General features: G+C 37.8%; 1 protein-coding gene across 10 annotated transcripts in view; it reads left to right on the top strand.

The window, feature by feature from the left end:
• The window catches only part of PPHLN1 (periphilin 1), a 175,103-nt gene that overhangs the window by 1,766 nt on the left and 158,121 nt on the right, over positions 1–15,216 (top strand). For 8 of the 10 annotated variants that reach the window (XM_027542616.1, XM_027542606.1, XM_027542609.1 and 5 more), the window contains exon 2: positions 13,968–14,059. In XM_027542616.1, the coding sequence (XP_027398417.1) occupies positions 13,968–14,059 (92 nt within the window). Of the gene's footprint in view, positions 1–10,938; positions 10,957–12,820; positions 12,840–13,967; positions 14,060–15,216 lie in introns of those variants that run through there. The other 2 variants (XM_027542607.1, XM_027542608.1) reach the window with 2 other exon arrangements.

Below are 15,216 nucleotides of genomic sequence, written 5' to 3' on the forward strand. Positions count from 1 at the left end.
GATTGCTTATCTCTTTGTCTTTGCTACGATGCTAGGCTTTTGAGGAGGAACTGTATTTGTCTTGTTTACTTTCGTAACTCTAGTGCCTAATAGGCAGTCAAGACTTTTTTGAATCATTGCAGTTGCTGCAGATACAGTCTCAGAATTCAGGTAGTTGATGTCATCTTCTGATTTTAAAATGTAAAAATCTTTCAAAAGGCATCAGCTGCTTCTCAGCTATAGCTGCTTTGGCTATGTGACTGCTCCCATGTTGCCAGAGTGTCCAGTTCTTTTCAAGCAAAGTTGGAAATAAAGTTTCTTAAAGAGGCTATCTCCTAGTTTGTAAGTGTGGACAATGGAAAAATGTTTTATTAAGAAAAAAGAAGCCTGGGCCAAACAAGTCACATGTGGCTTCTTAGTCATTGGTTTGGAATCTGTTTTAAGTGTTGTAGGGTTCAGAAATGGGCTTTCTGGAGAATAATAGATTTTGAACTGGGCCTTGATGGATGTTTGGAAATTGAGTGAGAGAACGAAAAGAAGTATTCCAGTTGGAGAAGTAAGTGTTCTTACTCTAGGGTAGTGTTCTAACTCAAGGGTAGTGTTCATTACTTTGTGACACAGTGAGGAGGAAGGCATGGAGAGAACAGGTTAGGTGAAATGACAGAAGGGGGGCATATGAAGGGCAGAGACGTTTGGATTTGTTACAGTTAATTAATAAGCTATTAGGGTTCTTGTTCAGGGAGACTTCAGCTATGAATTTTAGCATGGTTAATTGAGTGTCTGTCATAAGGGTGGAATGGAGGGTAAAAGACAGGAAGGAGGCTGACCTTTATCCATATGTGAAATGAGGTTTGGATTTGAAAATTTTATACTCAAACATCTGATAATTTTGCCTATTAATTTCCGTTACTTGTTCACTTACAATGAACAGTCAAGAAGCTGCTACTGAGTATTTAACACTTAAAGAAGTTTTCTTAAAACAGTGAAAAGTCAAGTAACATGTGGCACTAGTGGAGAATGCAGCACTTTAACAGTACCGAGTTATAGAGTTCGTTATGAAGCAAGGACGGTCTTTCCTCTAGCTTCTTCGCCTTCAATCCATCCTGTGTAGTTTCAGGTTAATCTTCTGGAATGGCATTTTCCTCTCACTTTGTTTCTAGGTTTAAAAGCCTACAGGGAACTCCTCCTCTAGTTTTTTGCTTTGTTGTGCCATTTAATGCCTTTGAATTTGTTCTCTCTGCCCTTGCCTGTTTGCTCTGTGAAGCAACGGGATATGGTGGAAAAGGCTTTGCTTTTAAAGTCACAGAGGCCTGAGTCTGATTCTAGGCTCCCTAAGCCTCTGAGATTTGAGCTTTTCAGAGCCTCTGTGTTTTTTTCTGCAATGGGAGGGATAATATCTACTTCAGGGGAGGAAATGAAAGCTTGTTAAGTCCCTGTGCAGGCTCATTTCCGCTCATTTGCAAAGCGAATCTTCTGCTCTCATTATTTGTATCTTTCTTAGGCACATTTCCATTCAGTTTCTTGGATTCTACCATTTACTGTTGTTCATCCACATTTAAGTGATCTTATATTTGATTATATTTGAATTTTCTTGGCTTTTTTAAACTGCCATTGCTTGTATTTATCTCTGAGCACTGAACAGTGATTAATTTCTGTGGATTCTTTTGCTCTATTTTGACCATTTTAGTTGACATCCAATGTTTTTATTTTCCTCATACACTTTATATTGTAAAATTTATTTTTGTTTTAGATGTCTGGAATTTTAAACATTTTTCAATTAGAAATAGTATTATGTAATTTTTAGGCTCAGGCCAACAATTAAAAACTTATTTTAATTTAGAATATCAGGAATATGTTTACCTTGCTTTAACGTCAATGGATCATATCCTAAGGTGAAATAAGTTTAAGATTTAAAAGAAATGTCCCAGGCAACTATATAGAAATTTTAGAGAATAAGATCTAAGTATTAGTATTTTTTGAAGCTCTCTAGATGATCCTCATGTGAAGACAGGGTTGAGAATCACAGCTTTAGGTGCTGGAGCTAAAGGATTCTCATTGGTACCGTTTGCTCAAAAATGAAGTGGCATTAGTATCATGAGAAGTGTGAGAAGACTCATAATCTAATAGTGCTCATTGGAAGTTTTCTGAATAACCAAAAGGTAAAAACCAATATTTAGGTTCTCCAGAATAGCTCATGTAGTGGGCATATGAATAATACGTTTATTTGGCCTGTGTTTAATAAGTACCTTTACTCTGCTAAACAACAGAAGTAAGAGAGGTACACAGTCATTGCCTTTGCAGTGGTGTTTAGTTTGGGAGGGAGGAGAGGAAGGAAAGTATATTGAATATTATGCTATATAGTTCTAATATAGCAGGGTGCTTTAAGAGGCCTGAAGAAGAAACTTCACTCTTTCTGGAGAATATAAGAAAATCTTACATTTTAGCTGAATCCTGAAGGAAGAGTAGAGAGTTAAGGCAGATAAGTTGAAGAAAGATATTCTAGGCAGGAGAAAGGTTGCCATGATAGGGTGATGAGAAATAGTGGCATACTTGCAGAACAAAGTGTAGTTTGGTATGTCTGGAGGTTCTGGAGACTGTCTGGAAATTGGTAGGAGGTGAAACTGGAGAGAGAGGAGAAAAGTCAAAAATAAGCCTTTTTCAAGTTTAGGCGGAGACTTCATTCTTAGGAAATGGGGTCACTGAGAGATTTTTAAACTAGTTGTCTTACGAGAACTCTTGCTATAGTTGTTGGCTGTAGGAGGTGACATCAGAAGCAAGGAGACCAGTGTTTTACTTTTGCGGGGGCGGGGGGGGGCGTCCAATGACTAGATTAAAAGGCTATGAACAAAGACCTTGATAGCTGGGATAGGGGAGTGGAGACACATGTGCCTTATATATTGAGGTGATAGAAATAATTGGCTTTAGTTAACTGAGATATGGTAAGTTTTGGTTCTTGTGTGACTCAGGTTTCTGATTTGGGCCTTTGGTTATCCGATATGGTATCACTGACCAAGATGGGGAAGACAGGAGATGAAGCAGGTTTCTGAGTATTGTGAAGGCACACTGAATTGGAGGTGCTGTGAGATATCCTCTTGAAAGGAAGTGGAGGTGTGGGAATCATTTATCTAAAGAGGGCGTGTTATTAGCATTAACAGATATTTTCCATGGATACTGAACACATACATTGTATGGATTGTTCTAAGTGCTTAATTTTAATAAATTAACAATGTAGTTCATATAGTTCATATTCCTAGTAGCAAGGGGCCAGTAATGTACATCAGAGTTATCTAGTATCTTAGATGATTAGTGCTATGAAAAAAAAATAGCTAAATTAGGGGAATCTGGTAGAAAAATGACATTAAGATGATTTTGGAAGTGACATTGAGGGTTAACCATGCAAATACCTGGAGAAAAGCATTCTGGGTGGGGAATTGCTAGTGCAGAGGCCTGAAATGTTACCTAATTGCTCACCGTGGTTTGCTATCAAATCAGTTATTGAATGAATATAAAGAGTGAAAGGAATGCATTGGGGAAGGAGGGAAAGCTATTTATCCTGAGTGTGTTTAATACTGGAAGTTGACTAGAGAGATCTTCCTCTTAATGCCTTACCTGTGGAATCAAAGCATAAATAGTTTGACAGGAGGATATTGTGCTCAGCATTTTTTATGGTCCAGCTCTCATATCTGTACATGACTACTGGAAAAACAGTAGTTTTGACTGTACGGACCTTTGTCGATGAAATGATGTCTTTGCTTTTTAATACACTGTCTAGGTTTGTCATAGGTTTCCTTCCAAGGAGCAAACATCTTCTAATTTCATGGCTGCAGTCACCACCTGCAGTGATCTTTGAGCCCAGGAAAATAAATCTGCCACTGTTTCCATTGTTTCCCCATCTATTTGCTGTGAAGTGATGGGACTGGATGCCATAATCTTAATTTTTTGAATGTTTTAAGCCAACTTTTTCACTCTTCTCTTTCATTTTCATCAAGAGGCTCATTAGTTCCTCTAAGCAAAGAGTGGTATCATCAGAGTGGTTGCCGGGAGCCAGCGAGAGACATTCCACTCGTGACAAAGGTCATGAGGAAGGAGGCTGGGCATACGCAAAGGCGGGATCGAGCCTCAGGAGTCCCCCTGGATATTCTCGAGCATCTACCCCCCAAAAAACCAGAGTCTGCCTACTTTACTGCTTTGTGCACTCACCTCTGACTTTACTGGGGGCTGTCCCCCACCACCATCTCGCTCTCTCTGACAAAGAGTTGACTTACAGCTCCAATTAATAAAGTTCCTGGGCAACTAGGAGTGTTTAAATCCAAACCCCTCAGATGGCTCTCTAACTCGCCTGACAAGTTTACCCGGACTCCTACAGCTATGCATACGATTGTTTACAGTCTCCCAGCCTCTAGAGGCACGGGAAGCTTAAGATATTCAAATAGCTTAGAGCCTCTCAGAGAGTTAGAAACTGTCAGAATAAACTAGTAAAGGATTTCATTGATGAGCCAATGTTTGTTGCCAAGTTTCCACATCCCCTGAATTGTATCCTTGAATGTGTATTAATTAATATAGTTGGTATGTAGAAAAAATAAGTAGTGGCCTTGGTGTTAGTAACTTTAGACCCTTAAGGTAATAAATTCTTTCCTTTGTTGTAAACCCATTACACATCCGCTCTATAGGAATGCAATTTTATCTTCGGAAGATGGCGCCAAACCTTAAAATAATTACTCTTAGAGAAAATAAGTCTTTGTTGATAAGTCCTTGTCAAGAGTCATAAAATGTTAATAGGCCTTCTGGCCAGAAGATGATGTAAATCACCTAAACCATTTGTATATGATAAATTTGCAGGAAAAAAACCCTGGTTTTTGATAAGGGTCAAAGACTGCTGACTTTGCATCCCCTATTATCCTCTATGGGTAACTTAGGGTATATAAGCCCCTGTTGAAAATAAAGCTACGGGTCTTGCTCACCAACGCTTGGTCTCCCATTGTCGTTCTTTTCACATTCTGGCTGAAGTCTCCATCTGGAGCGCGGATATCCTCTGCGACCATTTATTTGCCTGGGCTTCTAAGACCCACTCGAGAAGGTGTCTTAAGGTGGGGCACCTTCCGCTATTCGAGAGGGTGCCTGCGGCCTCTGTGGTCAGAACTAACCTGGTGTCACGGGTTATATTGATTTTCCGCGTAAACCAAGCTACTCAGCCTCTTTTCTCCACTGAATTTTCCTACTGAGCTATCCTCATTCTATTACTCTTTATATCTCTAATTAACATTTGAATAGGTCGCCTAGGCTGTCTCTCCTTCGAATACCCTGGATCAGCCGGGGCTGGACCTCGGCAAGTGGTATCATCTACATATCTGAGGTTGTTAATATTTCTACTGTCAATGTTGATTCCAGCTTGTGAGTCATCCAGCCTGGCATTTTGCATGATGTACTTTGCATATAAGTTAAATAAGCTGGGTGACAAAATACAATCTCGAAGTACTCCTTTCCCAGTTTTGAACCAGTCAGTTGTTCCATGTAAGGCTCTACTGTTGATTCTGACCCACTTGTATGTAGGTTTCTCAGGAGACAAGTAAGGCGGTCAGGTATTCCTATCTCTTCAAGAATTTTCCACAAATTGCGGTCCACATGGTCAAAGGTTTTAGTGTACTCAGTGAATCAGAGGTCGATGTTTTTCTGGAATTCTCTTGCTTTTCCTATGATTCAGTGGATGTAGGCAATTTGATCTCTGGTTCCTCTGCCTTTTCTAAACCCACTTTGTACATCTGGAAGTTCTTGGTACACATACTATTGAAGCCTAGCTTGAAGGACTTTGAGCATCACCTTACTAGCATGGAAAATGAGTGCAATCGTGCAGTAGTTTGAACTGCCCTACTTTGAGATTGGAATGAAAACTGACCTTTTCCGGTCCTGTGGCCACTGCTGAGTTTTTCAAATTTGCTGGCATATTGAGTGCAACACTTTAACAGCATTATCATTTAGGATTTTAAATTGCTCTGATGGGATTCCATCATCTCCACTAGCTTTGTTCATGGTAATACTTCCTGAGGGCCACTTGACTTCACACTCCAGGAGTATGGCTCTACGTCAGTGAGCACACCAGCATGGTTATATGTTTCATTAAGATCTTCTTTGCATAGTTCTTCTGTGTATTCTTGCCACCTCTTCTTAAACTCTTCTGCCTCTGTTAGAGCCTTACCATTTCTGTTGTGTATTGTGCCCATCCTTGCATGAAATAGTCCCTTGATATCTCCAGTTTTCTTGAAGAGATCTCTAGTCTTTGCCATTCTACTGTTTTCCTCTGGTTTTTTTTTTTTTTTTTTTTTGCATTGTTCATTGAAGAAGTCCTCATCTCTCAGTATTCTCTGGAACTATCAATTCAGTTGGGTATATCTTCCTCTTTCTCCCTGCTTTTGTTTCTTTTCTTTCCTCAGCTATTTTGTAAAGCCTCCTCAGACAACCACTTTGCCTTCTTGCATTTCTTTTTCTTTGGGATGGTTTTGGTCACTGCCTCCTATACAGTGTTACGAACCTCTGTCCACAGTTCTTCAGGCACTCTGTATACCTGATCTAATCCCTTGAATATATTCGTCACCTCCATTGTATAATCATAAGGGATTTGATTTAGGTCGTGCCTGAATGGCCTAGTGGTTTTCCCTACTTTTTTCAATTTAAGCCTGAATTTTGCAGTAAGGAGCTGATGATTGAAGGCACAGTCAGCTCCAGGTCTTGTTTTTGCTGGCTATATAGAACTTCTCCATCTTCAGCTGCAAAGAATATAATCAGTCTGATTTTGATATTGACCATTGGTGATACCCATGTGTAAAATCGTCTCTTATGTTGTTGGAAAAGGGTGCTTGCTTGATCAGTGTGTCCTCTTGGCGAAATTCTGTTAGCCTTTGCCCTGCTCCATTTTGTACTACATGGCCAAATTTGCCTGTTACTTCAGGGATCTCTTGATTTCCTACTTTTGCATTCCATCCCCTATGATGAAAAGAACTAACATCTTTTTTTTGGTGTTAGTTCTAGAAGGTCTTGTAGGTCTTCATAGAACTGTTCAACCTCAGCTTCTTTAGCATTACTGGTTGGGGCATAGGCTTGGATTACTGTGATATTGAATGGTTTGCCTTGGAAATGAACTGAGCTCATTTGGTCATTTTTGAGACTGTACCTAAGTACTGCATTCCTGACTCTCTTGTGGACCATGAGGGCTACTCCATTTCTTCTAAAGGGATTCTTGCTCACAGTAGTAGATATAATGGTCATCTAAATTAAATTCACCCATTCCTGTCCATTTTAGTTCACTGATTCCACAAGATGTTGATGTTCACACTTGATGTCTCTTTGCCATTTCCTTGACCACATCCAATTTACCTTGATTCATGGACCTAACATTCCAAGTTCCCATGCAGTATTCTTCTTTATAGCATCAGACATCATTTTTACCACCAAACACATCCCAGCTGAGCGTTGTTTCCACTTTGGCCCAGCAGCTTCATTCTTTCTGGAGCTGTTAGTAATGGCCCTCTGCTCTCCTCTGTGTTGGACACCTTCCTTTCTGGGGGACTCATCTTTCGGTTTCATATCTTTTTGCCTTTTTGTGCTGTTTGTATGGTTCTCGCAACAAGATTACTGGAGTGATTTGCCATTTCCTCCTACAGTGGGCCATGTTTTGTCAGAACTCTTCACTTGACCCGTCCATCTTGGGTGGCCCTGCATGGCGTGGCTCATATCTTCGTTGAGTTACCGAAGCCCCTTCCCCATGACAAGGCTGTGATCCATGAAAGGGAGTATCGGTTATTAGCAAACTTCTGAAGCCTACCCAACACTGAATTCTAATTCTGTTCTCTGCCTAACTGTGATGTAGAGGGTCCTTCCATTTTTCTGTTGTGTTCTTCAGTTTTCATGTGGTGTTGGACTAGAGAACTTTACTAGTTTACTTCTGATACTCCTCTAATGGTTGGAGGTTAGTGAAGTGATGACAGGTAAACAAACATCATCACTTCACTTTGCTGGGAGTCTGAGCTCCTTGGTTTAATTTAGCTGATGAGCTTCAATTACAGAAGGGGTCAATAGCCTAAATTGGGTAATGTCATAAACATGTGCCTCTGTTCTGAAAATTGCTGTGCTCATCACTTATTCTTAAATGCTTCAAAAATTACACACAAACTCTTTGAATTCAAGATGATACTGGCATATTCTTCCCTCATTGCCCTACACTAGCTTCATCATATCCTCCTGCTCTAATACCTTTTCCCTTTGCTGTTATTTTAAAATCTAGCTAAAGTCCATTTTCTTTATGTCCATTGTTTTTTCCTTTCTTTTGCAGGTAATCATCAAACTATGTCTTCTGTTTTGTTTTACTAACAGTACATGGTTGCATACGGAGTTGTCTATATTTCTACATTTCCCACTTACATAGGTTTCTTAAGAATGAAAGGGGTGTTTTCTACTAGTGGATGCTAATTATTTTGCTACACGAAGCTCTATTTAATTTCACCACTATCTTGTGCTCTACTATTTTATATACTTATTCTGAAAATACATAGTAATTTAGATAATAAAGATTATATTTTGTTATTGCTGTTTTATAAAAGCAATAGGTATGGGAAGAGAATGTTTAAAAGCTAGATACCTGCAAATTCACTAAAAATTCACTAAATTTACTAAATTCACCAAATTTACAAATTCACTAAAAATATTAATATTTTGGTGTATTCACTAGTAAGAAATAACTTAAAAAAGTGAAATGATTATAAGAGATTGCTTTATAGCCTAATGTTTATATTTAATCACAGTGATATAGACAATTAAATATGTATTTTTATTTGTAAAGGAAGGGGCTTCCCTGGTGGCTCAGAGGTTAAAGCGTCTGCCTGGAATGCAGGAGACCTGGGTTTGATCCCTAGGTCGGGAAGATCCAAAGGAAACTAATTTTCTTTTATAAAATCATTGCTATAATTATAGTAACTGAAATTTTAAATTAAGATCTTTAAAAAATGTCAACTTTTTAAAGTAAAGAGAATTTACTTTATTTACCAAACAGTTTTACTTGAAACTGTGATTTCTATAGCTCCTGATAAGGTGAATATTGGGGCATCATTAGGTATGGAGTCAAACATGCAAAATTGTCATAGATTTAACTAGGAGTTGAAGTTTTGGTAATAGTAGTGTAGTATCTAGCTGTTTTGTGGATGCTGTTTGTTGTAGAATTTAAGTTCAGAATACAGTTTGATGCCTTACAGAAGATATATTCAGCAAATTCAGTTGAGAGTTTGATGCTGGATAAATTCATGTTAAAGTTTTTTACAGAATTGTGATAAAATACACATAAAATTTTCCGTTTTAGCCACTTGAGCACAGGATTCGGTGGCATTAGTTTCATCACGTTGTGCAGCCATCACCACCACCCAGGGCTCGTCATCTCCCCAAAGTGAAATAACGTACCTGTTAACAGTAACTCCCTACCTAATAAATTTGCTTTTATTTAAGTTCGTTTCTTGTCTCTGGATTTTAACTCTGTGGTTCATTTCTTTACACTTAGCTCTTCCACAAATGAATTTAATTGGTCTCTTGTCTCTTGATGATGTATATTCTAGATAGTGCTATTTTGACTTTCTTTATGATTATGTTTCTTAATTTTTGCTTTGTTCTAGCTGCTTTATTCGGAGAAGGCAATGGCACCCCACTCCAGTACTCTTGCCTGGAAAATCCCATGGATGGAGGAGCCTTGTGGGCTGCAGTCCATGGGGTCTCTAAGAGTCAGACACGACTGAGCGACTTCACTTTCAGTTTTCACTTTTATCCATTGGAGAAGGAAATGGCAACCCACTCCAGTGTTCTGGCCTGGAGAATCCCAGGGACCAGGGAGCCTGGTGGGCTGCCCTCTATGGGGTCGCAGAGTCGGACACGACTGATGCGATTTAGTAGCAGCAGCAGCAGCTGCTTTATTTCCAGTTGTTGGGCTTCATCAAAGTTAATTACTTTCACTTTCTTTGCTACTTTTCATCCTTAGCTTCTGTAAGTTGTGGATTGATTAATTAAAGTAGAAATACTGTGAGGTAATTGCAATAAAGTTTTTGTTGTCTTCCAACCTGCCAGGCAATAAAAGGGAACTAGATCAAGAGTGACCTGTAAATTTAAGACTATAAATACAGTCTTATATCTTCACTCAGCGAGTGAGGCACTTCTCAGAATTTCTGTACGGAAATTAGGTGAGCCACTCGTCTGTCCTTTGTATTTCATGCAAAGTGGTAGATAGAGCTAGAGCCTTGAGTAGAGTTAGTTGCTTTTTTTAAAAGTTAAGAATATTTGAGATATTTGCAAATTTCATCATGAGTCATACATGCCTTTTTTCTTTTTTCATTTATGTAAGGTTGCTCAGTGTACTTTGTATATTTTGAAGGAAAGTCATTAAAGTTTTCCTTCATACTTAACACCTAATAAATTGAGTGTTCTTTGATGAGCTGATGATTATTGGTTTGATACTGGGATTACTTTTGAACACGGGACCATTTATTACCAATATAAAAATGTAGGGTGTTCCAGACTAAGGATGTCAGATTTTCTTTCAATATGTGAAATGCTTTAAGGCCAGTTTTCTAGGTGAAAATGACCTTCAGCATCTAGTGCAGTCCTTTCAGAGAAAGGATAAGAGAGATACCCTGTCCACCTCTCAGTTGGCAAAATTAGGACTAGAAAATTAGGACTAGAAATCTTCTTGACAACAAAATGTTGTTGTTCTTATGAAACTTGAGTGGCCTCTGGTGGTCAAAATAATATATTCTGTTTTCAAAGGTGTGTTTGAAGGGAGTTTTGCTTATTAAGGCACATAATTTTTTATTTTGAGAGCTTGTACAAATGAATGAAAGTTTAATTATATTTCTCCATTGGTATGTACAGACACAAATCCTTGCGTCTGAATTCCCCCCCACCTACAGGAAATTGTTGACAACTTTAAATTTGATTCCTGAAAGGACTCAAGTAAGTAGAATAGTAATTATTCATACATTTTTGTTGGTGTGGGAAGCCAGTAGATTTCAGCAATTTAGTATTGCATCTTGTTAAGAAACTATATAGTATTTCTTTAGAGCTCTTATAGTTTTTCTTTCTCATTAATTATAAAATCTTACTTTTCCTTATGTTCTCCTTTAGTTCATTAATTTATATTCATAATTTTTGCCATCACTTGACATGTTTTATTTATTGAATGATTTTCAGGACCCTTAAAAACAATGATCTGTTTTTATAATAATAAGGTGTGTAACACATGCAGTGGAAATATTTACCCTCCTGTACTTCGGCCATCTCATTTTCACCAGAGGCAGGCACGGTTAGGTTCTCTTGTTTATACTCCCAGGAGTAGTCTATGCATAAGTCTGTGTCTATTCATATCCTGCTTTCTTACTTCCAAGGTGTCTGCATACTCTACATGTTAGTCTTCCCTTGCTTTTTTTTGCTTAGCAGTCTATTGTGACAGTCTTTCTATGTTGTTATATATATTACTTTTCCTTGACATGGTTGCATAGAATTACTTTATATGAATGTATAATATTTCATTTAATCTGTACCCTCCTGAGGGACATTTTAGGTGGCTTTCAGTCTTTGCCATGCACATGTACAAGTATAATGTAGATGGGAATTGCCAGGTCAAAGCGTATGTGTATTTAACATTTTTAATAGATACTGTCAAATTGTTTCCAGTCTGTTCCAAATTATATTTCATTAATGTATGAATGTTGCTTTCCTTACCCTGGGCTTCCCTGGTAGCTGAACTGGTAAAGAATCTGCCTGCAATGCAGGAGACCCCGGTTTGATTCCTGGGTCCGAAAGATCCTCTGGAGAAGGGAACGGCTACCCACTCCAGTATTCTTGGGTTTCCTGGGTGGCTCAGCTGGTAAAGAATCCACCTGCAACGCGGGAAACATGGGTTTGATGCCTGGGAGAAGGGAATGGCTGCCACTCCAGTGTTCTGATCTGGAGAATTCTATGGACTGTGTAAAACATGGGGTCACAAAGAGTTGGACACCACTGAGTGACTTTCACTTTTCTTATTCTCATCAAAACAGTTAGATTTTGCAGAGCTTTGCACCATTAAAGTTTTAGTTTTCATCTTTATTTTGCAGAAAGGTGAGCATCTTTTCAAAAGATTGAGCAGTTGCATTCCTTTTTTTTGTAAACTGTGTCATATATCTGTTTTTCTTTAGGGTGGTTGGGTTTTTTTTTTTCCCTGCGATTTGATTTCAGTTTGTTGCTGTGTACTATATCTTAAGTAGGATAAAACCTAACTCATTGTTTAGATTGAAACTTTTTTTACTGAAACCTGGATTCAGTAAAGGTAGGAGAGGAGAAGTAATGTTGACAGTTCCTTTTAAGCTTCCATCAATTCTTCTACCTGAAAGACTGTTTACTTTGAAATAACATTGTTAATAATGTCTGATTATAGAGTTGGAATTCAGGTTAATTTATTCATAATAGTAAAAGCTAATTTATAACTTAAGATTTCCCCTGGCACCTTTGGTTAGTTAGTTAGTTTTATTTGGTCTGTTTGTATTAGAACACATTATAGTTTTTTTTTTTTTTAAAGAGAAAATTAAGGTTGATTATACTATGATAGTGTTAAAAAATATTGCTCTCATCTTCCAGGCTTTATTTTTCCCTTAGCCTAAACTAACCTAGAATATTACAGTTCTGTGCTGCCAAACCGGGATGTTCATTCTTTTTTCTCCCCCTTAGTATTCCATCATAAAGAATCACCAAAAATCTCTTAATGTGTGTCTTTGAAATATTTCTCTTCTTCACAGATCTGTGGACTACGCATGTGGACTTGTTGCCTTGTTTTCCGTGAACTAAAAGGCCCTAACTTGGTACCTGTCCCATTTTTGCTTCTTGCTCAAGATCATCTGTCTACTCATCAGTATGGTTCACAGATCTATACTGCTCCATGAGTACTTTACCCTCTTTCAGTTCTATCCTGTTAAACATTTGTCATCTACTCTGGGGCTACCTGCCTGTTTTTGTAGATAGAATGTTTTTGGAGCATGGCCACACCCATACATTTATATATATTGCCTGTGACTGCTTTCATGTTATGAAATCGCAGAATTGAGCAGTTGTAACAGAGACCTGTGACCTGCAGTGCCAAAAATATTTGTCTGGTCCTTTACAGAAACATTTGCCAACTCCTCAACTAAGTGTTTTATGTAAATGACTTTTGGGCTGTTTCCTGCACCCTATTCTCATCTTCTTTCTTGTTTGCATTGTTAATTTGTTCGCAGATGCTCTTTCATCAGGACTCTGTATCACACTACATTAGCTCTCTACCCAGAATGTGTCAGCTCTCTGTCAAAGTTGGAGTCTCTCTCTGCCTCCCACATGTGAAGAATCCTGGCAGAACTTTTAATTTCAAATTTTACAAAGGTGCCTTGGCATTAAAATGAGATTATAGATTTGAAAAAAAATCAAGAGTGGTTTCTTTCAGGGTTTGTTGAGTGTGTTTTTACAGGATTGTTTACTTAGTATTTTTTCCAGGTAAAACCACTTCATTGGATGTGCAGAGAGACAGTAAGCTCTTAAGGATGTAGAAAAGATGAAGCTGCAGTTGTACACATCATTCAGCTTTGCTGATCAGTCTCTCATACTACTCATTAAAATGAATCTTTTCTAATTTTTACTCTATGAGAATGGAAAAGTTGTGGTCGTATGAATCTTCCCATAGTTGATGGGCATATAGTCTTTGAAGCTTTTCATAGCCTTGGAAATTGAAGAAAGGTGGGACTTTTTATTACATTTTTCTTTTAAAGAAAATTTCAGAATTATTTTTGAAGAATTGTTGTAATCATTCTTTTTTCCTTTTGATCACTTACATTTATTCCCCCTTAAGTGTCTCTAGAAAATATTTGGATCAGAATGTAATAACTTACCTTTTCCTTTTCTTACTTATTTCCTAGTAACCTAAAACCCATTATTCTCTGGTTTCTTTTTTTATCCTTTAGTGGCTTACAGAGGAAATGAAATGTGCTCTGAGGGACGATATGACTATGAAAGACTTCCAAGAGAAAGAGTATCTCCTCGAAGTCACGCCAGTGTAAGTTGTTCTTACATTAGAATAATTCAAAACCTAGTGTCCAAGTGAATTTTCTCTGTCAAAGCTAACTGAAATGGAGGTAGATCAAGCTTTTAAAAGTCAAAAGTTTGAAAATAAAAGATAACATTTTATTTATGTAGAAAAGCTATAGTTTATATCTCTTATTTAAATTTCTAAAAGGGAGGGCTTGTATTGATTGTAATTTGTGAAGAAAATTCGAGGTTTGATAAAACTCAGACCATCAGTTAACAAAGAAGTATTTCAGCAAGGGGCACCTCAGGGACAGGCAGGCAGCTTCTGGTGTGCTCTTCTGCTGCTTTTCTCTTGGTTGCTCTGGGAGTTAGTAGTTTGAGCCAGTCCTTTTCTTTGCTCAAGGAGCTTGCTGTTTTGCTTTTTATTCCCAGCACTGTGTTTATAACCTGGCACATAGTAGGCACTAATGTTTATTGGATGGTGTATGTTCTTTCTCTCTCCTCAAAATCCTCCGTAGAGATCCAGGGGAGGATCTGGGGAAGGTCAAGAAGCGGTCAGTCTTAAACTTTTGCTTAGGGGGATTGGGCTCATGGTGATGGTATATGAGTATATTATGGATTCATTATACACCATCAAAAGGCACAAATATTTGTTTATATGTTAATTGTTTTTTACTTCTATAAGTAAATCCTCTAACCCTCTTAGGTGGGTGATACCACCTTCATGATTGTCATTTCTGCTAGGTTACAGCTTACTTTGGGGTTGATCTAAAGTCATTTAAGGTGGAAAAATGAAGAGGCCTACCATATTTCAGAAGGGACAGATTTAATTATTACCAAATGTCATTTTTTCCAGGTTAGCTTACAGACTTGATGTTTCTAGTACATATCTCAATTTAAAAATATTTTCAGCTTGATAGGATTATTTTATAGTTTACCTAGAACAAACAAGTGATAAACAAAATGTAGGATTAATGCAGCAATGGGAAAAGGTATGAATTATTTTTTTAAAAATGATTGTTTTTAGTTCCCTTACTCTCCTATGGATAGATCCTATTAGAAATTTGGGATACTTAACAGGGTTTTCTGTGTGGTTATGCCATTAACTGAATATGTATCGCTGGGTTTGTTTTACTTTGTTTTTTTTCTTTTCTAGTTAGATTTTTTTTAATGTAACACATTTGT

This window comes from Bos indicus x Bos taurus, chromosome 5 (assembly GCF_003369695.1).
Source record: "Bos indicus x Bos taurus breed Angus x Brahman F1 hybrid chromosome 5, Bos_hybrid_MaternalHap_v2.0, whole genome shotgun sequence".
Lineage (NCBI taxonomy): Eukaryota > Metazoa > Chordata > Mammalia > Artiodactyla > Bovidae > Bos > Bos indicus x Bos taurus.